The sequence below is a fragment of the Aethalodelphis obliquidens genome, unplaced genomic scaffold (genome assembly GCF_003676395.1).
Source record: "Aethalodelphis obliquidens isolate GAN/ISIS:26980383/991018 unplaced genomic scaffold, ASM367639v1 scaffold53, whole genome shotgun sequence".
NCBI classification, from domain to species: domain Eukaryota; kingdom Metazoa; phylum Chordata; class Mammalia; order Artiodactyla; family Delphinidae; genus Aethalodelphis; species Aethalodelphis obliquidens.
The window spans coordinates 13,231,102-13,256,596 of NW_020837997.1; the positions used below are offsets into that span (position 1 = coordinate 13,231,102).

Genomic DNA, 25,495 nt, shown 5'->3' on the forward strand with positions numbered 1-25,495 from the left:
ACCCCCACTTCACCCCAGTCTCACCATGAGAGAAACACGAGACAGACCCCCAAAGAGAGACATTCCGCAAAATATCAAGACCACCCAGGGCATCACAAAGTCCGAGAAACCATCATAGCCCAGAGAGGTCACAAGGACATGTGATGACTGTCACATGGGATCCTGGATGGGGTCCTGGGACAGAAGAGGAAATTAGAGGGAAACTGAGGAAATCTGAATACACTGTGGACTTTGGTTAGTAATAGCGTATCAATATTGGTTCGTTAAGGGACTTCCCTGGTAGTCCAGTGGTTAAGACTCCAACTTCCACTGCAGTGGGGCACGGGTTCGATCTCTGGTCAGGGAACTAAGATCCTGCATGCCGTGCAGCCAAAAAAAAGAAAAAAAAATGGTTAATTAATTGTGACACACGTACCAGACTTTATATTAGGGACGCTGGGTGTGAGTTATGTGAGATCTCTGTGCAATTGTCTCAGTCACCTCAAGCTGCCGGAACAAATAGCATAGACGGAGCAGCTTAAACAGCAGACATTTCTTCTCTCCCACTTTTGGAGGCTGGAGGTCCAAGATCCAGGTGTCGGCGGTGTTGGTTTCTGGTGGGAGCTCCCTTCCTGGCTTGCAGACGGCTGCTTCCGGAAGGAACACAGCCTTCCACTACTTAGAACTCTGACCTCCAGAACCGTCAGATAATAAATCTGTGTTCCTTTAAGCCACTGGTTTGTCGTCATTTGTTATAGCAAGTGCCGGAAACTCATACATGCTCTTCCCAGCAAGGGCCCCGTGGGGATCCCGCGTGTGCCAACCCAGCCAGCAATCATGTTGAATCCGTTTTTATGTTTTGCGTGGAGCCCCCGACGCCTAGGGCGCTGTTGATGGCTGTCACGTCTGCACAAGGAAGACCCTTGCTTAGGGAAAGAGAAACGCCCCCAGCTCTGACCTCCTTTTTCTCTCTGTTTTCTGCTGGCTTCCAGGTTGCCGTCCCCACGTCTGGGAGCCATGGAGCCCACCGCCGGTGACTTACAGCTGGTGCCCAGGGCAACCAAGGACATCCAGCCTACAGACGCCGCATGCTGCCGGGCAGCCCTCTCGGCCATGGTGGCCACCAGCATCGTCATGGTCACCCTGGGAGTCCTTGTGGGTGAGTGGCCACAGACTTGCACGGGTCCACACGGCAGGCAGCTTGCACTAAGATGCCTGGGAGTGGCTCAAAAGTGTCCCAGAGCAAAGGGCTGAGCATTGCAGTACACAGAGGCCACCCAACAGCAAGGCGATGGGACCGGGTTCTGAGTGTGGCTGCGCTTAGTCCTGGGCTAGGCGGTGGGTGCCTGGGTGTCGAGGCAATACCTGCAAATTTCAGGTTTCCCACCAGTGGGATTCTTTATTTTTTTTAATACCATGTGTTTGATTTTGTTTTTTTTAATATTTATTTATTTTTTATTTGGTTGCGCTGGGTCTTAGTTGCTTAATGAAGATTCACAACCGGGGTGAAATGGAGACCAGTAGGGAAATGAACTTTTAAAAAACCCTTGAGAGGGGCTTCCCTGATGGCACAGTGGTTAAGAATCCGCCTGCCAATGCAGGGGACATGGGTTCGAGCCCTGGCCCAGGAAGATCCCACATGCCACGGAGCAACTAAGCCCGTGCGCCGCAATTACTGAGCCCACGCGCCACAACTATTGAAGCCCACCTGCCTAGAGCCCTTGCTCTGCAACAAGAGAAGCCACCGCAGTGAGAAGCCCACACACTGCAAAAAAAAAAGTAGCCCCCGCTTGCCGCAACTAGAGAAAGCCCACGCACAGCAACGAAGACCCAACGCAACCAAAAATAAAAATAATAAATAAATAAATTTATAAAAGTAAAAACCTTGGGCTTCCCTGGTGGCGCAGTGGTTGAGAGTCCACCTGCCGATGCAGGGGACACGGGTTCGTGCCCCGGTCTGGGAAGATCCCACATGCCGCGGAGCGGCTGGGCCCGGGAGCCATGGCCACTGAGCCTGCGCGTCCGGAGCCTGTGCTCCACAGCGGGAGAGGCCACAACAGTGAGAGGCCCACGTACCGCAAAAAAAATAAATAAATAAAAAGAAACAATAAAATAAAAACCTTGAGAAATTTGAAAAGTCCCCAGAAGTATAAGTGAGCAGTCGTTGACTTTCCCACCTCCCACAGTCAAAAGTGGCTCCCACTTCATGTTTGCTTCTAACGTACGTACATTCATATTATTTACAATGAAACATATGAAATGATGACCTGTGGTGAATGCTGCGAGGCTGCAGTTATAAGAACACACAAAGGAAGGTCTTTTTATGTCAGTGGAAGGGTCCACAGAGCCCTGCCGCCTGCATAGAATTCCAGAGCTGCCCCACACCTCGACGTGGTAGCCCTGAGCCACGGCGCTGTTTAGACTGAGTCAGCTTAAATTAAATAACAGGTAAAGTCCAGTTCCTCCGTCCCCACCAGCCACATTTCACGAGTAGTTCGTGGCTTCTGCAGGGGATACTCAGATCTAGAACCTTCCGTCATCAGGGGAAGTTCTGCTGGGCAGCCCTGCTCTGGACTGGGCTCCTTCTGAGATGAGCTTGCTAGTTCTGTGTGGGAATGTAAAGGTCACCTTTCGTCCTTAACATGCTCATGGTAACTGGCAGTTTGGGGGGAAAATGCTGTCATATGGCAAAATAATAAGTTGGTAATCCAATGTGGGATGTATATTTTTTAAATATATATATTTAAAATGTATTTTTAAAAATATATTTAAGGGGCTTCCCTGGTGGCGCAGTGGTTGGGAGTCCGCCTGCCGATGCAGGGGACACGGGTTCGTGCCCCGGTCCGGGAAGATCCCACATGCCGCGGGGCGGCTGGGCCCGTGAGCCATGGCCGCTGAGCCTGCGCGTCCGGAGCCTGTGCTCTGCAACGGGAGAGGCCACAACAGTGAGAGGCCCGCGTACCGCAAAAAAATATATATATATATTTAAGATATATATACTATATTTAAATATATATATTTGTGAATATCTGGAATAAGTCAGAGGCTGGCACGGCTGACAGAGGCCCTCTAGTGGCTGTGGGGTGAAATGCATGAAAATTGGGCTCTGTTGGTGGGTGGGGGGTGGCCGTGTGTTCGTGTGTCCATGTGTCCTCACGCTACGGAGAGACAGGGGACAGTTGCACACCTCCAGTCTAGAAGCACAGCTACATTTTGGGATAACAGGTAGATAGAATCTCCAGCAGGACCTCTGAAACTGAGGAAGGCTCTAAGAAACACTTAAAATTTAAAAACAATTTTTAAATTACAATTCAAATTTGTCCCCTTCCCAGACAGCTCAAAATTTTATTTGGAAGTATAAAATTTTACACGGGCCCTTGCTGGGCTGTTTCTCCAGTTGCCTGGGAGCCCATGGTTATTTCAGAGGGAAAGTGTGAGGCTTATTTGGGGCCCAGAACATAAGCACATGGGTCTACACAGCAGGGTTCTTGTTTTCTTTCTTTTTAGTTCCTTGCATGAGGAAACACACCAATTTTAGAATTACTTTAGACTCTCTATCTATTGAATAAACAAATATCTAAATATCGAGCTGGTTGAATATTCATTCAAATAAATAGAGCTGGGAGCCAGTTTTCACAGTGTAGGTGGCTGCTGCTTCTATTTCTTAATTTAAAAAAATTTTTTCAAGTTTTTTGGTTTTTTTCTGGCCATACCACATGGATTGTGGGATCTTAGTTCCCCGACCGGGGATTGGACCCAGGCCCCAGCAGGGAAAGCGCTGAGTCCTAAACACTAGACCACCAGGGAACTCCCTACTTCTAGTCTTTTAATTTTGTAATTATGATCATTTTTGACTGACGGACCCCTTTGCCAGTCTCACATATTTTCGACAGTTAGAAACACGTGTCTTCATGTATCACGTAGGGTTGTATTCTTTACAACATTGTACGACGGTTCGGAAACTATTATTCAGAGGGTGGTGTCATGGGCCGGGGTTCGAGGGTCCTGGCACCCCTGGCTGTGCCCCTGGGGTATTTGGTGCCCCTTCCCAGGGAGGAGGTGGGAATTGTCCCAGAGTCGAGGGAAGGTCTTCCTTCTGAGGCCATTTCAGCCATTTTTGGCTAGGATCCAGTCCTCCCCTTAGGGAAACCTGGGGATGCCTGGGGCTTTGGGTACCTGGGGGCCTTTGGGTGGGTGATGGGTGAGAGCTGATAAGGGAGCACTGTTAATAATCACTCAACCCCCGGGAAGTCAGCCCACCCCCCGTTTTTTGGGGGTGACCACCCCAGGGTGATGGGGGGCCTCAGAGGCCGGCTTGACTGAGCCCTGCCCCTGCAGGTGGGCGCTCTCACGGGGCCCTGGTCTTGTCCGCAGCCTCCCTCTCTACACAGGGTGTCAACGTGGAGCACACAGCCGAGCTGCGAGGGATCCGGTTTGCCCCCAGCTTGCAGCAGGAGACCTCAGACTATTACCGCATGCTGACGCCCACTCTGGAAACGCTGGTGAGGGTTCTGGGAGCCAGGGGGGCCACGTGGGAGGCCAGGGGCTCTGACTGAGGCAGCAGAGCAATGGGAGGCCCAGGTAGCCTCTGAGGTAGGGAGGGGGCCCCATGGGGTGAACAGGGCAGGGGCTGATGCATTCCAGAATGCAGGGGAGGGTAGCATTCGATGGGAACTGACTGCTGCAGGATCCGTAGGCCACGTTGAAAGGTTGTAAACTGCATTTCGGTAGAGAAATCAGAACCCTCCTACGCGGCTGGTGGGAATATGAAAAGGGGCAGCCACTGTGGAAAACCGTCTGGCAGTTTCTCCAAACGTTAAAAATGGAGTTACTATCTGACCCAGCAATTCTGCTCCTGGGTGTCTGCCCCAGAAAAACAAAACCGTGAGTCCACACGGAAACTTGCACACGAATGTTCATGGCAGCGTGATTCATAACGGCCCCAAAGTGAAAGCAGCCCACATGTCCATCGACAGACGATGGATAAACAACTGTGGTCCCTCCACACATGGGAGCATCACTCAGTCACGCGAAGGGGTGAAGCCCTGACACTCGCTACAACGTGGACGGACCTTGAGAACATGATGCTCAGTGAGAGAAGCCAGACACAGAAGGACACACAGGGTGTGACTCCACTGATGGGAAACGTCCAGAACAGGCAGATCCACAGACACAGACAGTGGGTTCCTCGTTGTCAGGGGCTGGGGAGAGGATGGGGGTGACTGCTGATGGGAATGGGGCTTCTTTTGGGGTCATGAGAATGTTTTAAAATTGTGATGAGGTTGTACAACTCTGTGAATATACTAAAACCCATCTAATTGTACACTTGTCGAAGGTGAGTTTTTATGGTAGGTGACTTTTAAAACATAGTTTAAATTTTTATCCTAAGGGAAAGAGAAAGGTGACTAGGTAAGGATTCATTTTAAATGTGTGATAAGATGTGAGAGAAGCAGGGGGACAGTTAGGAGTCACCATCGTCTAGACCAGGAGTCAGCAAACTTTCCCCGTAATAGGGCCAGATGGTCAATATTTTTGGCTTTTGGGGGCCAGAGAGTCTGTCTTGACTGCTGGGCCTTGTGTTGTAGCCTGAAAGCCGCCATATATGACGTGGATGAGTGGGTGTGGCCGTGTGCCAATAAACCGTTATTTATGGACACTGAAATTTGCATTTCATACCATTTTCATGCACCGTGAAATATTTTTCTTTTGTTTCTTTTTTACATTTAAAAATGTAAAAACCATTCTTGTCCGTGATCTTTGCAAAAACAGCCAGTGATTCTAATTCAGCACATGGGCCGTATTGCTAATCTCAATCCCGTATCTTAAAGCAGCAAGGTCCAGTAGAAATGTAACAGAAGCCCCATGTGTAATTTAACATTTTCTGGTAGCCACTTTTTAAGAAAAAAAAAGTAAAAAGAATCAGGTAAGATTATTTTTAATAATACATTTTATTTAACCCAGAATATCCAAAATGTTATCATTTCAACATGTCATCAACCTATATAAAGCAGGTATTAATGAGATATTTTACATTCTTTCCTTTGTATTGAGGCTTCCAAACCTGGTGTGTCTTTTTTTTTTTTTTAAGTTTATTTATTTTTTGGCTGCGTTGTATCTTTGTTGCTGCAAGCAGGCTTTCTCTAGTTGCGGTGTGTGGGCTTCTCATTGCGGTGGCTTCTCGTTGCAGAGCACCGGCTCTAGGCGCACAGGCTTCGGTAGCTGTTGAACCCGTGTCCCCTGCATTGGCAGGTGGATTCTTAACCACTGCGTCACCAGGGAAGTCCCCCAAACCTGCTGTGTCTTTTACACTCACATCTCAGGGTGGATACTGAGCTTCCACTGGGAAAACTCCATCCCTACTTAGCATTTGTAACGTTTACAGACCCAAGATGCTCCAGATATACTTAAGAATTTTCCAGTGACTGAATCAAGTATCCGTTTTGAAATTGAAGCGTGAATTCATTAAAATTGAACAAAATGTGAAAATCAGTTCCTCTGTGGCACCAGCCACATTTCAAATGCTCAGTTTCTACATATGGCCGGCGGCTGCCATATGGGGTGAGGCAGGTGCAGAACATTTTGGAAATATGTGGAATGTTCTACAGGACAGTGCAGGTCTGGGTGTGGGCTATGGGGATGTGGACTCAGAGGGTGCGGTTCAGAGAAGCAAATTGGATTGAGGGTGTTTTAGATGAGCGGATGAACGGGCGTGACTGTGCATCACGTGTGTTTAGGGAGCGAGGATGGTGACCGTAGGATTTAGCACCTAAGCAGGACATTCTGCCAGGGGACAGGGACGCTGTCAGTGACTACATTGGGAGAGCAGATGAACGGGGTTACATGGTCACCCTACGTGTGGGTGACGTGGGCTGCCGAGGGGAGAGATGTGGGCCCTTCGGTGCCCAAACTGAGACAATCCTAGGAGACGCGGACAGTGGTCACCCTAACAGCACATGAAGGACGAGGACCTTCCTGATAGCATCTGCGTGCACAAAGTGGGCTCAGCCACAGAGGGTTTTTTTAATGTAAAATTCACATAAAACATAAAATTATCCTTTTCTTTATTATTATTTTTTTCTTTTGGCCACGCTGTGTAGCTTGTGGGATCTTAGTTTCTCAACCTGGGATTGAACCCGGGCCCCCGGCAGTGAAAGCGCCGAGTCCTAACCACTGGACCACCAGGGAATTCCCTAAAATTATCCACTTTTAAAGTGACTGATTCGGTGGCATTTAGTACATTCACAAAGCTGTGCAACCATCACCTCTAATTCCAGAACCTTCCATCACCCAAAAAGGAAACCCCACCCTCATCAGCAGTCACCCCCTCCCCCTCTCCCGCAGCCCCTGACAACCAGGAACCCACGCTCCGTGTCTACGGATCTGCCTGTTCTGGACGTTTCCCATCAATGGAATCACACCCTGTGTGTCATTCTGTGTCTGGCTTCTCTCACTGAGCATCGTGTTCGCAGGGTCTGTCCACGTTGTAGGAGTGTCAGGACTTCACCTCTTTTCATGGCTGAGTGATGCTCTCGTGTGTGGAGGGACCACGTGGGGTTTCTCCATCATCTGTTGGCGGAGCTATATTTCCATAGGCACGACTTCGAGATGCCTGTCCTGTCTCTTAGTTCTGTGAGTTGGCCGCACACATGGAGTTGAAGAGGAGATGCTTTTCCACCCCCTTCCCAGCTGTCCCCCCGAGGAGTCTCCGCAGAGTCTCACATTTGCCACGGTTGTTTCTGTTGTAGTTTGTCAGCAGCTTTCGGGAGACAGAGTTGGAGGCCAGCTGTGTGGGCTGCACAGTGCTCAGTTACTGGTGAGTTGGGGCCTCCTTGGAGGTGGAGGAAGCTTGGTGGTTGCCTGAGAGACTGCAGAAGATTCCAGCCAAGAGGCGCCCTCCCTCTCAAGGGCCAGTGTCCTCCCCGCAGGGCGGGCAACGCCAGCATCCTGGTGCGTTTTCGGCTGCACTTTATGCAGCCGGCCCTGTGGACACCGAGCCTGGGCCTGGAGGAGGAGCTGCTGCAGCGGGGACTCCGAGAGAGGCTGCAGGGCCGCGGCATCCCCCTGGCCCCCTATGGCACCATCGTGTCCGCCCAGCTCACAGGCGAGTGGCCCCAGAGACAGGGCGACGTTGGGAGGGGCTGGAGGGACATGCTGGGGAAGGGGAGCCAAGTGAAAGTCGCATTAAACTCAAGGTTTTCCATAATCGCCCCCGTGGTGACAAGGAAACATATACCCATTGCTTTACCCTCTATGGTCTAGACCAGGGGGCGGCAACCTATAAATATTTTCATCTTTGCCACCCATTGGGTCTCTGTCCAGATGGCTCAACTCAGCTATTATAGCACAAAAGCAGCAAAGACACTATATAAACAAACGGACACCACTGTGTATCAATAAAACTTTATTTACAAAAACAAGTGGTGGGCCGGATTTGGCTCCTGGCCCCTGGTATAGAAATAAGGGTAAATGTTATGCTCTAAAATTCTAAGATTGCTGTGCGTTGTGATTTGAGAACCAGGCATGAGGTCAGACTGCTCAGATTTTAAAATTGTTGCCTTGACCTTGCCCTGCAGGACATTTACAGTCCCCTCTCCACCACTCCCGACACACTCAGTGAGTCTCAGTAACCTCGCCAGCACTAAGAGAGCTTTCTGAGGGGATGGAAGTGTTTTGGGTCGGTGCCATCCACTCTGGCAGCCACCTGCCCCACGCGGCTGTTGAGCTCTTATCGTGAGGAATGGAATATTTCATCTGATTTCATCTTTGCTGATTTAAGTCAGAATTTAAGTGGATCCCAGCGCAGACCACTGCTTTGCAATACGATGTTGTCAGAGAACCTCAATGCTTGCTAAATGAGCTTATATCTCTTCTCCGTTTTGCCGCAGGAAGCCAGAAAGAGCTGCTGACAGAAAGAGACTTAAAATCAGGTATGTTTTGTTGAATGGGTAAAGAAGATGTGGTATACATGTGTACAATGGGATACTACTCAGCCATAAAAAAGGATGAAATAATGCCATTTAAAGCAACATGGATGGACCTAGAGATTATTATACTAAATGAAGTAAGTCAGAGAAAGATAAGTATCACTTATATGTGAAATCTAAAATATGACACAAATGAACTTGTCTACAAAACATAAACAGATTCACAGACATAGAGAATAGACTTGTGGTTGCCAAGGGGGAGGGGGGTGGGGGAGGGAAGGATTGGGAGTTTGGGATTAGCAGATGCAAATTATTACATATAGGATGGATAAACAACAAGGTCCTACTGTATAGCACAGGGAATTATATTCAATATCCTGTGATAAACCATAATGGAAAAGAATATGAAAAAGAATGTATATCTGTGTGAGCAGACAATTTAAAAGTGAGGCACTTTGAATTATTCAGAGCCAAGCATGATTAAGAGGAGGCATTATTGTTTTTGTTTTGTTTTTAAGTGATGGAAAGTTGTTATTAAAAGAAAAGACAAAAAACAATTTGGGGGAAAAAAAAGAAAAAAGAGTAGATATCACCTGGAATCTCATTGCTTTTACTATTTTGGTGACTTTCCTCCCAGACGGCTCATGACACATCTACAGATACATTTATTTAGCTTTACATCAATGGTTCCCAACTAGGGGTGATCCTGCCCCCCCAGGGGACACAGGGTGATGTCTGGGGACATCTGTGGTTGTCACGATGGGGGCTGCTCTTGGCATTCAGTGAGTGGGGCCGGGGTGCTTCTCAACATCCCACAGTGCCCAGGACAGCCCCCACAGATAATGGGCCCAAATGTGAACCTACACTTCAGTGGCAAATTTTATGTTATGTGTACTTTATTACAATTTTAAAAATTAATTTCACCTATTTCTTACTTTAAAAAAAAATTCTTTATTTATTTCGTTGCACCAGGTCCTAGTTGCAGCAGGCAGGCTCATTAGTTGTGGCTCGCCGGCTCCTTAGTTGCGGCACGTGAGCTCCCTAATTGCGGCTCACTGGCTCCTTAGTTGTGGCTTGTGAACTCTTAGTTGTGGCATGCATGTGGGACCTAGTTCCCTGACCAGGGATTTAACGCGGGTCCCCTGCACTAGGAGCTCAGAGTCTTATCCACTGAGCCACCAGGAAAGTCCCCCTATTTCTTACTTTTTAAAAACATGGTGGGACTTCCCCAGTGGTGCAGTGGTGAAGAATCCGCCTGCCAATGTAGGGGACACAGGTTCGATCCCTGGTCCGGGAAGATCCCACATGCCGCGGAGCAACTAAGCCCGTGTGCCACAACTACTGAGCCTGCGCTCTAGAGCCCATGAGCCACAACTACTGAGCCCGCGTGCCGCAACTACTGAAGCCCACGTGCCTAGAGCCCGTGCTCCGCAACAAGAGAAGCCACCACAATGAGAAGCACACACACCACAACAAAGATTAGCGCCCTCTCGCCGCAACTAGAGAAAGCCCGCACGCAGCAAGGAAGACCTAACGCAGCCAAAAAATAAATTAATTAAAATAAATTAATAAATAAATAAAACGTGGCTGATAGAAACGTAAAAGTACATACATGGCACACATACGCTTAGGTTCCATAGCCCTGGCCCCGGTGCTGACTAGCATTCTCATGTGTTACATCTCTGTACTAATTCTGAGAAAATTATTTCAGAAACATTCAGAGAAGAGGAAGCAGAGAAGAGATGCCTTCCACGCTCTAGAGTTTCCGCGTGGAGAGCAGGCGGGAGAGATGGAGTGAGGTCAGGAACGCGGTTCTTGTCTGCCCTCAGGTCACTGTCCAGGGAATGCCTTTTCCTGCGGGAACAGCCAGTGTGTGACAAAGGTGAACCCGGAGTGTGATGACACGGCGGACTGCTCTGATGGCTCCGATGAGGCCCACTGTGGTCAGTCTGCCTGTCTGGCCTGTTTTCTGGGCTATGTCCTCTTTCCAGGTTCAAGTGCTGGCTCTCTGGCCCACTGTGCCCATCACACGCAGACACGTGGTCCCGGCATTCACTGGAGTGGGGCAGAGAAAGGGAGTGGGCACCTGTGCTATGACAGGAAACCTGAGCGGCAAGCAGAGAAGGGAGACCTTGAGGTGTGTGGAGTGGAGAGCCTCGGGTGAGAAGGAGAAAAAAATCAGGTCAAACCGTGGGAAGCCTTGAATGCCAGGAACTAGGGGTCTGTCCTATAGGTAGTGGGGAGTCACCAAAAGGATTTGAGCAAGGGAAAATTACAATTGAAATGCTGTAAGGGTAGCCAACATTTTTCTAGCAATGCTAGCCCATGCAGTAAGGTGAGAACAGTGGTTTAAATGTTGGAAAGGAAGAAGGAAAACTATCATAATTTGAATCTGATTCTCTAAATGAATCAATAAATTAACTGAAAGGATATCAGAAAAATAAGACAGTTCAACAATAAGGGGAAGATAAGATAAATACACATAAAGGAAGCTCTTGTTTTGCTTTATACAATTAATAACAGGTTAGAAGATGTAATGGAAAAGATCATAGTCTTGATTAATACCAACACAAAATAAAATAAACTTGTGTCCTGTATATAATAATAATTATCTAGAATTACAAACCATTGCTGAAGGACATAAAAGCAGACTAAATAAACAGAGACACGGCATCCTATGAAAAGATGGACATATAAAGATTTTGAGACTTGCAAAATACACGGTGAGGGAGACATTCATAGCGTCTGGTACCTGGCTGCGGAGGAGGATATAGAGGTTGATTGAAATTGGCAGGTGTGGTCGGGGGGTCCCCAAGACTCCTTCAGATTCAGTGATTCACGAGAAGGAGTCACAGAACTCAGTAAAGCTGTTATATGCGTAGTTATGGCTTATTACAGTGAAAGGATACAGATGAAAATCAGCAAAGCAAAAGGTGCAAAGTCCAGGAGAGACCGAGCTCAAGCAAGCTTCCAGTTATCCTCTCCCGGTGGCGTCATGTGGACGGCGCTTAACTCATTCTCCCAGCACCATATGTGACAACACACTCAAAGTACTTCCAACCAGGGGAGCTCACCCAAGGCTTGGTGTCCAGGGTTTGTGTTGGGGGTTGGTCACATAGGTACGTAGCATCCATATAGCTAACTTTAGGGTATGATTGTCCTAGAGGTGCTGAATCACAGGACCTCAGGCTGAGTGGATTAAACAACAGAAATGTATTCTCTCCCAGCTCTGGAGGCTAGAAGTCCGAGATCAAGGTGTCCGCAGGGTCGGTTCCTTCTGAGGCCGTGAGGGAGGATCTGTTCCATGTGGTCTCCCAGCTTCTGGTGGTTTGCTGGCATCTTTGGCATTCTTTGAATGCGGTGGCCATGGGGACAACAGACTGCAGACAGACGTGCCAGGAACGTGGCCACACTCCTGCCTTCTTGGGGGTCCTGGATAGTGATCTCTGTCTTGCAGACTGTGGATTGCAGCCTGGCTGGAGGACAGCCGGCAGGATTGTGGGCGGTGTGGAGGCATCCCCGGGGGAGTTCCCTTGGCAAGTCAGCCTCCGAGAAAACAACGAACACTTCTGTGGGGCCGCCGTCATTGGCGCCAGGTGGCTCGTGTCTGCTGCCCACTGCTTCAATGAGTGAGTGCACGTCCCTGAGGGCTCAGAGCCCACCCCACCCCTGTATCCCACCTACCTTCCACTCTGGGAATGCCACCTTTCCTGGGTGTCTTCAGAGCCCCTTGGAACTTATTTCCTTCCTTCCTTCCTTCCTTCCTTCCTCCCTCCCTCCCTCCCTCCCTCCCTCCCTCCCTCCCTCCTTCCTTCCCTCTCCTTTTTAAAAGATATTTATTTATTTATTTATATATTTATTTATTTGGCTGTGTCGGGTCTTAGTTGCGGCACGTGGGAACTTTTGTTGCGGAGCGCGGGCTCTTCGTTGCGGCGTGCAGGCTCTCTAGATGTGGCGCGTGGGTTTAGTTGCCCCGTGGCATGTGGGATCTTAGTTCCCTGACCAGGGATTGAACCCATGTCCCCTGCATTGGAAGGCAGATTCTTAACCACTAGACCACCAGGGAAGTCCCTCCCTCTCTTTTCTTTTTGTTAAATCTGAATGCATTAATTTTTTAAAATTGTGGCAAAATATATATAACATAAATTTACCATTTTTAAGTGCACAGCTCGTTGGCATTAGGCACACTCACATTGTTGGGCAACCATCCCCAACATCATCTCCAGAACTTTCTCATCCTCCCAAACTGAAACTCTATCCCTTTTAAACCGACTCCCCAGCCCCTCCCCCAGCCCCTGGCCCCACCGTCTACTTCCTGTCTCTGTGGATCTGACTCCCCCAGGGACCTCCTGTGAGTCGAATCAGACAGTACTTGTCCTTTTGTGCCTGACATTTCACTTCACCTGTTTTCAAGGTTCATCCACGTTGTATTGTGTGTCACTGCTTCTTTCCCTTTCATGGCCAAATAATATTCCAGTGTGTGGATGGACATGTGTTTATTCTTTCATCCATCGATGGACACTTGGGTTGTGTCCACCTTTTGGCTGTTGTGAATAATGCTGCTGTGAACATGGGTGTGCAAGTGTCTGAGTCACTACTTTCAATTGCTTTGGGTATAAACTCAGAGGTGGAATTGCTGGGTCACATGGTGATTCTGTGTTTACCCTTCTGAGGAAACACCATCCCGTTTTCCACAGCAGCTGCCCCATTTTCCATTCCCACCAGCAGTGCACAAGGGTTCCAATTTCTCCACATCCTTGAGAAGTTCCTTTGACATTTATTGTAAAGCTGGTTTGGTGGTGCTGAGTTCTTTTAGCTTTTGCTTGTCTGTAAAGCTTTTGATCTCTCCATCAAATCTGAATGAGACGGGGCTTCCCTGGTGCACAGTGGTTGAGAGTCTGCCTGCCGATGCGGGGGACGCGGGCTCGTGCCCCGGTCCGGGAAGATCCCACGTGCCGTGGAGCGGCTGGGCCCGTGAGCCATGGCCGCTGAGCCTGCGCGTCCGGAGCCTGTGCTCCGCAACGGGAGAGGCCACAACAGTGAGAGGCCCGCGTACCGGGGAAAAAAAAAAAAAAAAAAATCTGAATGAGAGCCTTGCTGCGTAGAGTATTCTTGGTTGTAGGCTTTTCCCTTTCATCACTTTAAATACATCATGCCACCCCCTTCTGGCCTGCAGAGTTTCTGCTGAAAAGTCAGCCGATAGTCTTACAGGAGTTCCCTTGTATGTTATTTGTTCCTGCTCCCTTGCTGCTTTTAATATTCTCTAATTCTTGTCTTTTTGATTATGATGTGTCTTGGTTTGTTACTATTTGGGTTAATCCCGTATGGGACCCTCTGTGCTTCCTGGACTTGGCTGGCTGTTTCCCTTCCCAAGTCAGGGAGGTCTTCCGCTGTTATCTCTTCAGATATTTTCTCAGGCCCTTTCTCTCTGTCTTCTCCTTCTGGGACCCCTATAATGTGAATAGTAGCATGATTGATGTTGTCCTAGTGTCTGTTAAACTGTCCTCATTCCTTTTCATTCTTTTTTTCTTTGGGGGGCAGTGATTTCCACTGCTCTGTCTTCCAGCTCACCGATCTGTTCTTCTGCCTCATTTAGTCTCCTTTTGATTCCTTCTGCTGTGTGTTTCATTTCAGTTATCGTATTCTTCATCTCTGTTTGGTGGTTCTTTTATATCTTCTCTTTGTTTAAAACGTCTCACTTCTTACTCCGTGCCTCCGCTCCTCTCCTGAGTTCTATGATCGTCTTTACGATCACTACCCTGAACTCTCTCTCGGGTAGGTTGCCTCTCTCTACCTCACTTAGTTCTTCTTCTGGGGGTTTATCTTGTTCCTTTGTCTGGAACGTGTTCCTCTGTCACCTCATTTTGTCTGAGTTGCTGTTTGTATTTGTATGTGTATGGTAGGTTCGTTGTTTCTCAACCTTGGAGAAGTGGCTTCTGGAGGACACGTCCTATGCATCCCCGCAGTGCACTCCCCGCTCATCACCCAAGCTCCATGCTCTAGGGGTTCCCTCTAAGAGGGCTGCGTGGGTCCTTCTGCCGTCGCAGGCTGACTGTGTGGGCGGTCTGCTAGGCTTGGTTGGCTGCCAGGCCCCGTCTTATGTGGACGCTGCTGGCTGCGGTTTAGTGGGGCTTGGTCACGAGGTGGCCGGTTGTGGGATCCTAGGGGGCCTGGGGTTAGTGCCCGACTCCTGGCAGGCAGAGCTGGTTCCTGGGGTCTGCCTGCAGGGCCCAGGGATCCCAGAGCTCGTTTCAGAGCATTGGTGGTGGGGGGGGGAAGGGGCAGGTTTCAGCTACAGTTGGGTATGGGTTCTGGAGCGTCCCAGAGGTGGCCTTGGCTTACTGGTGGGCAGGGCTAGGGTCTGGCCTTCAATGCGGGATCATGGTTTTCTGGCATCTGGTGTCCGCCCACTGGTGGGCGGAGCTGGGTCTTGGCCCTCTGGTGGGCAGGGCTGTGTCTAGGGGCAGCTGTGGGCTCAGGGGGAGTCTAAGGCAGCCTGTCTGCTGATGGGTGGGGCTGTGTCCCCGCCCAGTTAGTTGATTGGCCTGGGGCGTCCCAGCACTAGCGCCTGTGGGCTATTGGGGGTGGGCCCGGGTCTCCGCACTAAAGAACCAAGATGGCGGCCGCCAACATTACGTCCCCAGGGCGACCCATGGCCGCCCGCGCCTTGCCTCCCCAGGAGACCCTCCGAGAGCAGCAGGTAGGTTTGGTCCAGGCTTCTATCAGATGACTGCTTCTGCCCCGGGTCCCAGTGCACGTGGGATTCTCTGTGTGTCCTTCAGGAGTGAAGCCTCTATTTCCCCCAGTCCTGTGGGGCTCCTGCGACTAGCTCTGTGGGCCTCCGAAGCCCAATGCTCTGGGGGACCCTCTTCCTGGTGCTGGACCCCCAGGCTGGGGAGCCTGACGTGGGGCTCAGAACTCTCGCTCCTGTGGGAAAACCTCTGCAACGTGATTCTCCTCCAGTCCGTGGGTCCCCCACCGGGGGCCATGGGGTTTGATCATATCGTGAGTCCGCCCTTCCTTCTCATTTTGTTGCGGTTCCTTCTCTCTGTCTTCCGTTGGAGAAGATCTTTTCTGGTAGGTTCCAGTCTTTTTCATCGATGGTGGTTCTGCAGGTAGTTGTGATTTGGGTGTGCTCCTGAGAGGAGGTGAGCTCAGGGTCTTTCTACTCCGCCATCTTGGCCGATCTCCCAGTCTCTCCACATCCTGGCCATTACTTGTCACTTTGTTTGTTTTTAATAATAGCCATCCTAATGGGTGTGCAGTAATGTCTCACTGTGGCTTTGATTTGCGTTTCCCTAATGATTAGTGATGTTGAGCGTCTTTTCATGTGCTTATTGGCCATTTGTGTGACATTTGTGTGACATTGCTCCATCTTCTTGGGAGCAATACCCAGTTTTTTTGTTTGTTTGTTTGTTTGTTTGGCTGTGTTGTGTCTTCGTTGCTGCGTGCAGGCTTTCTCTAGTTGTGGCGAGCGGGGGCTACTCTTTGTTGCAGTGCACAGGCTTCTCATTGCAGTGGCTTCTCTTGTTACGGAGCACAAGTTCTAGGCGTGTGGCCTTCAGTAGTTGCAGCACGCGGGCTCAGTAGTTGCGGCACGCAGGCCCTAGAGCACGCAGGCTTCAGTACTTGTGGCGCACGGGCTTCAGTAATTGTGGCTCGCAGGCTCTAGAGCGCAGGCTCAGTAGTTGTGGCGCACGGGCTTAGTTGTTCCGCGGCATGTGGGATCTTCCTGGACCAGGGCTCGAACCCGTGTCCCCTGCATTGGCAGGTGGATTCTTAACCACTGCGCCACCAGGGAAGTCCCTTTGCCCAGCTTTTTTTTTTTTTGCGGTATGCGGGCCTCTCACCGCTGTGGCCTCTCCCGTTGCGGAGCACAGGCTCCGGACGCGCAGGCTCAGCAGCCATGGCTCACGGGCCCAGCCGCTCTGCGGCATGTGGGATCTTCCCGGACCGGGGCACGAGCCCGTGTCCCTGCATCGGCAGGCGGACTCTCAACAACCGCACCACCAGGGAAGCCCTGCCCAGTTTTGAACTGGGTTGTTTTTTGTTGTTGAGGATGGTCAGAATCTTTAACAATGAGAGTGGCCAATCAGAATGGAGCTCACCAAAGGTGAAAGAAGGTTCTGGAAGCCTCTGGCAGTGCCAGGCATTGCTATTTGGTTATTTCCATCTGAGGAGTCCTCGGGGACAGGACAGGGCAACAGGAAGCATGGGTTCCCCTGGGAAACCATTACCTACGAATTGCCCCAGGGTCCCTAATGGAATAGCCTGCTGGGAATCCCAGGGAAACCTGCCCCAGGAAATGACGGTCTGGTGGACACAGGTCACATAAGCAGTGACATTCAGGGCAAGAAGAGTTGCTTTTTTATCGTTTTAAATTTCGTTTCTCTTAATATTTTATTATGAATATATTTAAGTAGAAAAGATGAAAAAATAGGACAAACACCCATATGCCAGTATCTGATTTCAAAAGTTATTACTATTTCACTGTATTCGTTTTTTCTCCCACTCTCTCCATCTATCTGCATCTGTAATTATTCACACACACATTCATACATATATATCTTTGCCAAACCATTTGAAATTAAGTAGAGAACATCATGACACACGGCCTCCGAATCTCCCGCATGCATTTGTGCACATAGAGAAAAGAGTCTCTCACACACCCACATACCACTATCACACCCCAGAAAATTAAAAACAGCCACGCAGTGTTATCTAGTAGCCAGTCCGTATCCAAGGCCTCACTCGCCTCACCCTAATCCCAGCCGTGTTGGATCCTGTCTTTGTTTAAAATACTGATAATTCGTGCACGTTTTGTTTTTGGGTTTTTTTTGGCAATCATTCTGATTTTTGACAATCTTGCATGAAAATATTATTATTCTTATTTGCTGCATTGGGTCTTTGTTGCTGCGCTCAGGCTTTCTCTAGTTGCGGCGAGCGGGGGCTACTCTTCATTGTGGTGCGCGGCTTCTCAGCGCGGTGGCTTCTCTTGTTGCGGAGCACGTGCTCTAGGCGCGCAGGCTTCAGTAGTTGTGGTGCACGGGCCTAGTTGCTCCGCGGCATGTGGGATCTTCCCGGCCCAGGGCTTGAACCCGTGTCCCCTGCATTGGCAGGAGGATTCTTAACCACTGCGAAACCAGGGAAGTCCGAAAATATCATTATTAGTCTCGATGGCTGAGTTTTGGGGCGCCTCCTTAACACTTGCCCGCTGGGTGAGTGCCTCACCCTCCGGCCCCATCCTCAGTGGGCCTCTGAGCGGGGGTTTGTCTGCCCTGCAGATTCCAAGACCCCACCGAGTGGGTGGCTTACGCGGGCAGCACCTACCTCAGCGGCTCGGAGGCCAGCACGGTGCGGGCCCGAGTGGCCCGGATCATCACGCACCCCTTCTACAACTCTGACACGGCCGACTTCGACGTGGCGGTGCTCGAGCTGGGTGGCCCCCTGCCCTTCAGCAGGCACGTGCAGCCCGTGTGCCTCCCAGCCGCCGTGCACGTCTTCCCGCCCCGGAAGAAGTGTCTGATCTCGGGCTGGGGCTACCTCAAGGAGGATTTCCGTAAGCACCATACCGCCCGCAGCCTCTCCAGGCAGCCAGCAAAGCCCAGCCAAGCAAGCAACACACCGTCCGGCCTCATTAGCCGCGGATTCTGTATTTGCGAATTCACCTACTCGCTAAAATTCATTTGTCTCCCCAAGTGGATACTTGTGGGGGGAATCTGTGATTGTTCCCTGTTGTGCAATTTGAGTCGTTCCCAGCTGAGGTGGAGCTGGGCAATACCCTGCCTCTTGGTTCAGCTCAGACTGGAAACCAGTGTCCTTTTCGTGGTCTATTTACTGCCACTTTTTTTTTTCTGCATTTTTGTGCTTTTTGTGGCAGGTTTCACAAAATCTAAACAGGCCCCAAGCGTAGAGCTGAAGTGCTGGCTAGCGTCCTAAGTGCAGGAGGGCTGGGATGTGCCTAATGGGCAGAAAGTACGTGTGTTAGATGAGCTTCGTTCAGGCAAGAGTTACAGCGCTGTGGGCTGTGAGCTCAGTGGTAACGAATCAACCGTGTATGTTAAGTGAAGTGTCTTTAAGCAGAAACACACGTACCATCATGAGGTTATGTACGTACGGATCGGCTGTGACCGGAGGCTCTCAGGAACCTGACCCCCTGTAACCCCCGGAGCAGTGGGGCAGTGTTCACTGATTCAGTGTTTGGGTCATTTTATAGAACAGAACTGCCTCATATCGACTGTAACCTGATGGTGATAAATGCTGGGAAGGAAACCAGTAGGAAATATGAGTTGGGGGCGGGGACAGTTTTAGGAAAGGGCCTGAGATGGTGACACTTCAGCTAAGACCAGGCTTCCTACTCCAGGGACTGGGCAGGAAGCAAATCAGACAGAAACCCCTGTTCACATGGAGCCCCCAGTCCAGACCAGCGCCTCCCAATAAAACTTCCCTCAGTGGTGGACACAAGCCACATCTGTGCCATCCACAACGGGGGCCAGCAGCCCTAGGACACGGGCTAGCGCTACCAAGAAACTGAGTGTTACATTTCACTTCATTGTAATGAATTTCCATCTGCATTTAAATAGCCTCACGTGGGCAGTGGCTACCATACCCAGACAGAACAATTCCAGGGGGCAGTAGATGATGAACAAGATAAGTGGCAAATGGTGATGTACAGAATGGAGAAAAATAAGGCCGGGGTTGGGGGGGGTCTGCAATTTAAAATAGGAGATGAGAGGAGGAAGGCGGACAGATTCTGCAGGGACAAGCATTCTAGGCAGCCAGAACGGCATGTGCAAAGGGCCTGGGGTGCCAGGGTAGGTGGTCCAAGCTTGGGTATTTGGATTGAGCTGGGCGGGTGTGGGGGGGACACCCTGGAGCATTTGAGGAAAAGGTTACGTAATCTGATTTAATGTTTAGCCAAGATGGGGCTACGGCTGGACTAAGAAAAGATTCCAGCAGGTAAGGGGGAGCTCAGGGCGGGCAGGTTTGGGGAGGGGAGGGGAGGAGCCTAGTCTTGCCACTTAGCTGTCCAGGCCGAGAGGGTGGTCAGTGGGCATTGATGGACCTGGCTCATTTCTGATCTGGGGCTGCAGCAGCTCCACCGCAGCTGGGGAAACAGAAGCTCAGCCTCCTGGCTCGGGGTGGCTGCCAGGGTCCTGGAGTGCTCACCCTGCTTGTCTCTCCCCATGCTGGGCAGTGGTCAAGCCGGAGATGCTGCAGAAAGCCACCGTGGAGCTGCTGGACCAGGCCCTGTGCGCCAGCCTGTATGGCCACTCGCTCACCGACAGGATGCTGTGTGCCGGCTACCTGGATGGGAAGGTGGATTCCTGCCAGGTGAGCCCGGTGCCTGGGAAAGAAGCCAGAGGCCCCAGACGCCGCCTTGCCAGCCCCTGAGGGGAAAGGCCCCCAGGTTTCCGCCCGAGGTTCCCCTCTCCCCGGAAGGGGGAGTCTTCTGTTGCTGGTCCACCACCTAAATTTCCTCTGCTTGGTTTGTCACATGGCTGTGGATTTCCTTTTTCTTTTAATTTATATCTTTGCTCTCCTTTCTAAGGCCTGGTGGGTGGGGAGCGGCTGCTACATGCGCTCAGGGTGCCACCTCAGAGCCAGGAGCTGGAGAAAACAGCGGGAAATAGTGAGAGAGCGCCTGTGTTTAAGGATGAAAGAGTCGCGGTGAGCTGGGTGTGAGGAGAAGGCAAAGGATAGCAAGACAGGATGAGTGAGGGCAGATGCGGCCCTGCAGGAGCACGCCACGTGATGACTGGAGGTTCCTAAGCCACTGGTGACATTACCCAGGGTCTGCTGGGCTAAGGAGAGGAGGGGATACTGTTTATTTGGGTTGGGTTTTTAACTGCCAGTGGTAGAACTGAAAGAGGTCTTAGAGATCTCATAGTCCAACTGTCCTATTTTATTTTTTTAGAAGAGGAGTCTGAGGTTCCGAGATGTGAGGTATCAGCCCACATGTGCTCCGTGAGCACGTGGGGAGAAGGCCCCCAACCAGGGCTCCTTCTCTGACCCTGTGGCTCTGGGATTGGGACCGGCTGCAGCCACGGAGCCCCGACCCCTCCTGAGGGTGTGCCTTTGTCTCCCAGGGCGACTCGGGGGGCCCCCTGGTCTGCGAGGAGCCCTCCGGAAGGTTCTTCCTGGCCGGCATCGTGAGCTGGGGAATCGGCTGTGCAGAAGCCCGGCGTCCGGGGGTGTACGCCCGAGTGACCAGGCTGCGTGACTGGATCCTGGAGGCCATTGCCGCTGCAAGCAAGCCTCTGGCCCCCACGGCGGCTCCTGCCCCGGCCATCCCCAGCACCGCCTGGCCCACCAGCCCACAGAGCCCGGTGGTCAACACACCCACCAGGCCCACGCTGGCCCCCAGCGCCGTGCCTCTCGACTCAGCCACTGCATCTAAGCCACAAGGTATTTTCTGGGGAGACAGCAGAAGTGGGGGTCCGCTCCGTGCGGGGTTGGGTGGATTGGCACTGGCTTTCCGAAGCTGTCTGTGGGGAAGAGATAGGTGATTGATTAGTGATGTCTGTCAAATGCCCAGGCAAAGGCTATTTTCACATTTACTGCCTGATGACACCTACTGCCTGCCTGGAGGAGGGTGTACTCAGAATATCCCGAAGGGTCAGCAAGAGGCCAGTGACCGTGACGATGGGGCCAGGGTGGGAGAGCGACTGACCTGGGGTCACCGCAGACACGAGCACCCACACGAAGCACACAACTTCTCCACCTGTCTCGACTTTGTGGTTTCCGAGGACCCAGGTCCAGTCACTGCCCGGATCTGACACTGATCCGCCTTCGTGGTCCCACAGACCTGCGAGGCTCAAAGCCAGTCGAAACTCTGCCTCTTTTTTTTGTTTTTGTTTTTTAACACAAAAATCTCCTTTATTCTTGGTTGCTCCTACTCAATCATTTAACAATTCAAGATTTATATTGTAATTAATAACGTGAAATTCTGACAGACAGTGGTATACAAAGTCAATTAAGATGTGCTTCCCATCTTGATTAAATATTGAAAAATAAAGAGTAGGAAAGAATAGTAAAGTACACTCCCATTAGAAAGAATACATGATTTATGTTGAGTACATACCAGTTTTCCAAAGTACTGTGTACCTGGCCAAAGATATATTGCTAAAGACACACGTACACAGGGGTACACACACGTGCATACAATCAAATAAACATCGCACAACACATAATATAGAAAGTTATATGTAACAAAAATGAAAAAATTGTGATATTATGTTGTTTTTGCCTATGGAAATGAGTATCAAATTAACTTCTTTTCATTTTTTTCTGCTTATTTTATTATTTATTTTTTAAAAATTTTTTATTGGAGTGTAGTTGTTTAACTGTGCCTCATTTAAAGTCGCCTGCACCCACCCTGCCCCCAAGCCCGGAACAGCCCGACTCTGCCTTTGTCCAGGGCCGCCCGGGCTGTGGCCTGTGTCTGCCGTGCTGACACTGGTGGGGACAGGGCTGCTGTGGTTTTCACTGGTGGGAACAGGGCTGCTGTGATTTTATCTTCTTTTTCGCCCATATCCCCCCAGCTGGGCCGCGTACTTGTACTTGAGACCTTAGGGCTCCTTTAAGCCTCGATTTCTTCATGTGTGTGACGGGATGGTTGTGCCCTGGCCCAGCCAGAGCCTGGAGGCTGTGCCCTGTGTCCCGAGGCCCCTCTGGAACCAGGGTGGTCCCGCTGCCCGCCAAGCGGGCTGAGATGCGCGGGCCCTCCTGTCTCGTCCCCGCAGAGTGCGGGGCCAGGCCGGCGCTGGAGAAGCCCACCCGGATCGTGGGCGGGCTCGGGGCCGCCTCCGGGGAGGTGCCCTGGCAGGTCAGCCTGAAGGAGGGTTCCCGGCACTTCTGTGGAGCCACCGTGGTGGGGGACCGCTGGCTGCTGTCTGCCGCCCACTGCTTCAACCAGTAAGGCCCCCTCGGCTCCCCCGTCATCACCGGGTCCCCCCACCATCAAATCCCCGTGCATGCAGAGACCACTTAGGACCCAGCACGTGGCCAGGGTCACGTCCAGCTGCGGGGTGCGGGGTAGGGGGCGGATGGGGAGCAGCGTGAAGAAGTAGGGGGCTCTGGGGAGTGGCTTCTGGGAGGATCCTGTCGAGCTGGTCTGTGAGGGACACAGAGGGGCCGAGTTGGGGGGCAGGCTCCTCCCCTCCACTCAAGGGCAGGTGGCATTGACCTCTGATTGTCACAAAGCCGTGGGGGTCTCTCATGCCTTCTTGTCCCAGAAGGAAATGAGGCCCGGGGGGGCTCCCTGCCTTGCCCACGGTCTCGTGGTGCCCTCCCCGGGGCCTGGGTCCTGCAGCTCTGCCCGGTGCCCGGGGGGCGGCAGGGAGTCTGAGCGTCCCCTTCCCGGCAGCACAAAGGTGGAGCTGGTGCGGGCCCACCTGGGCACCGCGTCCCTCTCGGGCGTCGGCGGGAGCCCCGTGAAGATGGGGCTCAGGCGGGCGGTGCTGCACCCCCAGTACAATCCCAGCATCCTGGACTTCGACGTGGCCGTGCTGGAGCTGGCCAGGCCCCTGGTCTTCAACAAGTACGTGCAGCCTGTCTGCCTGCCCCTGGCCATCCAGAAGTTCCCCGTGGGCCGCAAGTGCGTGATCTCTGGATGGGGCAACACGCAGGAGGGAAACGGTGAGCCTCCGCCCCCCACCCCGCCCGGGGCTCTGGTCCCACCGCCCGCAGACCACTCACCTCTCCACTAACTCGGGGTCGCAAAGTCCGGCCCATGGGACCAGTGCGGCTGCTTTTTATAAATAAAGTTTTATTGGCACGCAGCCATGCCCACTCACTCACTGACAGCCCCGGGCGGCTTTCCTGCTACAAAAGCAGAGCTGCGTGGTCCCAACAGGCTGTCTGGCCTGTAGAGCAGAACGTATTTACTCTGTGGCCCTTTATGGAAAAGGTTTGGGGACCCTTGTGCTTCCCTTTGAGACCTCAGAGTAGCCCCCTTGCAGGTCACCCAAGGTGCTGGGGAATCCGCTCAGGGACAGTGGTGAGATTCTAGGGTGACTTTACATCCCTGCAAGGCCGTGGGCCTCCGGGCCTTGGCCTGTAGGACGGGGATGGCGCCTCCCTCTGGGGTTGTGGTCAGAGTGAAGCCGGCTACTGAACAGTGGTCCCCGTGTAAGTGGCCCTCGGGGGTGGTCTCCTTGTCCTGGCAGCCACCAAGCCTGACCTCCTGCAGCGGGCATCCGTGGGCATCATAGACCAGAAGGCATGCAGCGCCCTCTACAACTTCTCGCTCACGGACAGGATGATCTGTGCGGGGTTCCTGGAGGGCAAGGTTGACTCCTGCCAGGTGAGTCCAGGAGGGACCCGGTTTAGAGAGATCGTGATACGTCCAAACAGAAGATGAGGCAGCAGTTTTCAAGTATGTGGTAGATCTACACAAGATATATACACACTGATTTTAAAAGCTGTCTCGTATATGTTAACTGAAGAAAAGCTAATCATACATGAGTACGTATATGACCACCCTGTCACACTTGACACGTGGCTGACCCATTTTTAAGGGGAAACAAATCAGCTCCAGAACATAAAAAGAAGCTAGCTGAACCCTGCTATCAAGGCCAGAGAAACACAGAGGTGAAGAAATTCAGGGAGCTCCCTGGCGGTCCAGCGGTCAGGCTTGGCGCTTTCACTGCCTGGTTGGGGAACTAAGATCCCACAAGCCGCGTGACATGGCAAAAGAAAAAAAATTTTTAAAAAGGAAATGCACAGGCCAGTCTTACTTAGAAGCATAGATGAAAAAACCCTTAATAAAACATTAGCAAATTCAAGCCAGCAGGGTATGTGTTATAAGGGAAACACATCACAACCAAAGTGAGTTGATGTCATAAAAAGTTTGGCTCCACACAAGACAATCCATTAATGCTATTCATTGCATTAGTACACTGAAGGGGAGAAACAGGATAATTGTCAAAATCACAGAAAAAAGCATCTGATAGTTTTTTAACAACATTTTCAATTAAAAAATTAAAAAATTCTAACCCTATGATAGACATATAATGGAAACCTACAGCACATCATGCTTTAAAGTTTTTTTATTTTACTGAAGTATAGTTTACTTACAATGTTGTGTTAGTTTCTGGTGTACAGCAAAGTGACTCAGTTATACGTCTGTACGTATATACATATATACATATATATATATATTCTTTTCCATTAGTTTATTTCAAGATATTGAATATAGTTCCTTGTGCTATACAGTAAAGCCTTGTTATCTATTTTATATATAGTTAGCGTGTATCTCTTAATCCCAAATTCCTAATTTCCCCTTCCCCTCTGGCAACCACAGGTCTGTTCTCTTCTGTTTCTGTTTCACAAATAAGTTAATTTGTGTCATATTTTAGATTCTACATGTAAGTGATATCATATGGTATTTGTCGTTCTCTTTCTGACTTACTTTGCTTAGTATGGTAATCTCTAGGTCCATCCATGTTTTTGCAAATGGCATTATTTCATTCTTTTTTATGGCTGAGTAACATTCCATTGTATAAATGTACCACATCTTCTTTGTCCATTCATCTGTTGATGGACATTTAGGTTGCTTCCATGTCTTGGCTACTGTAAATAGTGCTGCT

General features: G+C 50.8%; 2 protein-coding genes across 4 annotated transcripts in view; one reads left to right on the forward strand and one right to left on the reverse strand.

The window, feature by feature from the left end:
* Positions 1-996: 996 nt before the first annotated feature.
* TMPRSS9 (transmembrane serine protease 9) overlaps positions 997-25,495 on the forward strand; it is a 30,234-nt gene continuing 5,735 nt past the window's right edge. The window contains exons 1-13 of the mRNA XM_027085691.1: positions 997-1,138; positions 4,354-4,481; positions 7,725-7,792; positions 7,905-8,087; positions 8,869-8,906; positions 10,733-10,846; positions 12,361-12,532; positions 18,188-18,462; positions 20,101-20,237; positions 20,993-21,311; positions 22,649-22,820; positions 23,272-23,543; positions 24,074-24,210. Of these exons, the coding sequence (XP_026941492.1) occupies positions 997-1,138; positions 4,354-4,481; positions 7,725-7,792; positions 7,905-8,087; positions 8,869-8,906; positions 10,733-10,846; positions 12,361-12,532; positions 18,188-18,462; positions 20,101-20,237; positions 20,993-21,311; positions 22,649-22,820; positions 23,272-23,543; positions 24,074-24,210 (2,157 nt within the window). The remainder of the gene's footprint in view (positions 1,139-4,353; positions 4,482-7,724; positions 7,793-7,904; positions 8,088-8,868; positions 8,907-10,732; positions 10,847-12,360; positions 12,533-18,187; positions 18,463-20,100; positions 20,238-20,992; positions 21,312-22,648; positions 22,821-23,271; positions 23,544-24,073; positions 24,211-25,495) is intronic.
* The window catches only part of TIMM13 (translocase of inner mitochondrial membrane 13), a 22,322-nt gene continuing 17,928 nt past the window's right edge, over positions 21,102-25,495 (reverse strand). The window contains exons 3-4 of one of the 3 annotated variants that reach the window (XR_003428424.1): positions 24,159-24,295; positions 21,880-23,513 (exon numbers count right to left, since the gene is read on the reverse strand). Coding sequence is in view for 2 of the 3 variants with exons in the window: in XM_027085698.1 (XP_026941499.1) it covers positions 21,287-21,391 (105 nt within the window). In the remaining variant the exon portion in view is untranslated. Of the gene's footprint in view, positions 21,392-21,879; positions 24,296-25,495 lie in introns of those variants that run through there. The other 2 variants (XM_027085698.1, XM_027085700.1) reach the window with 2 other exon arrangements.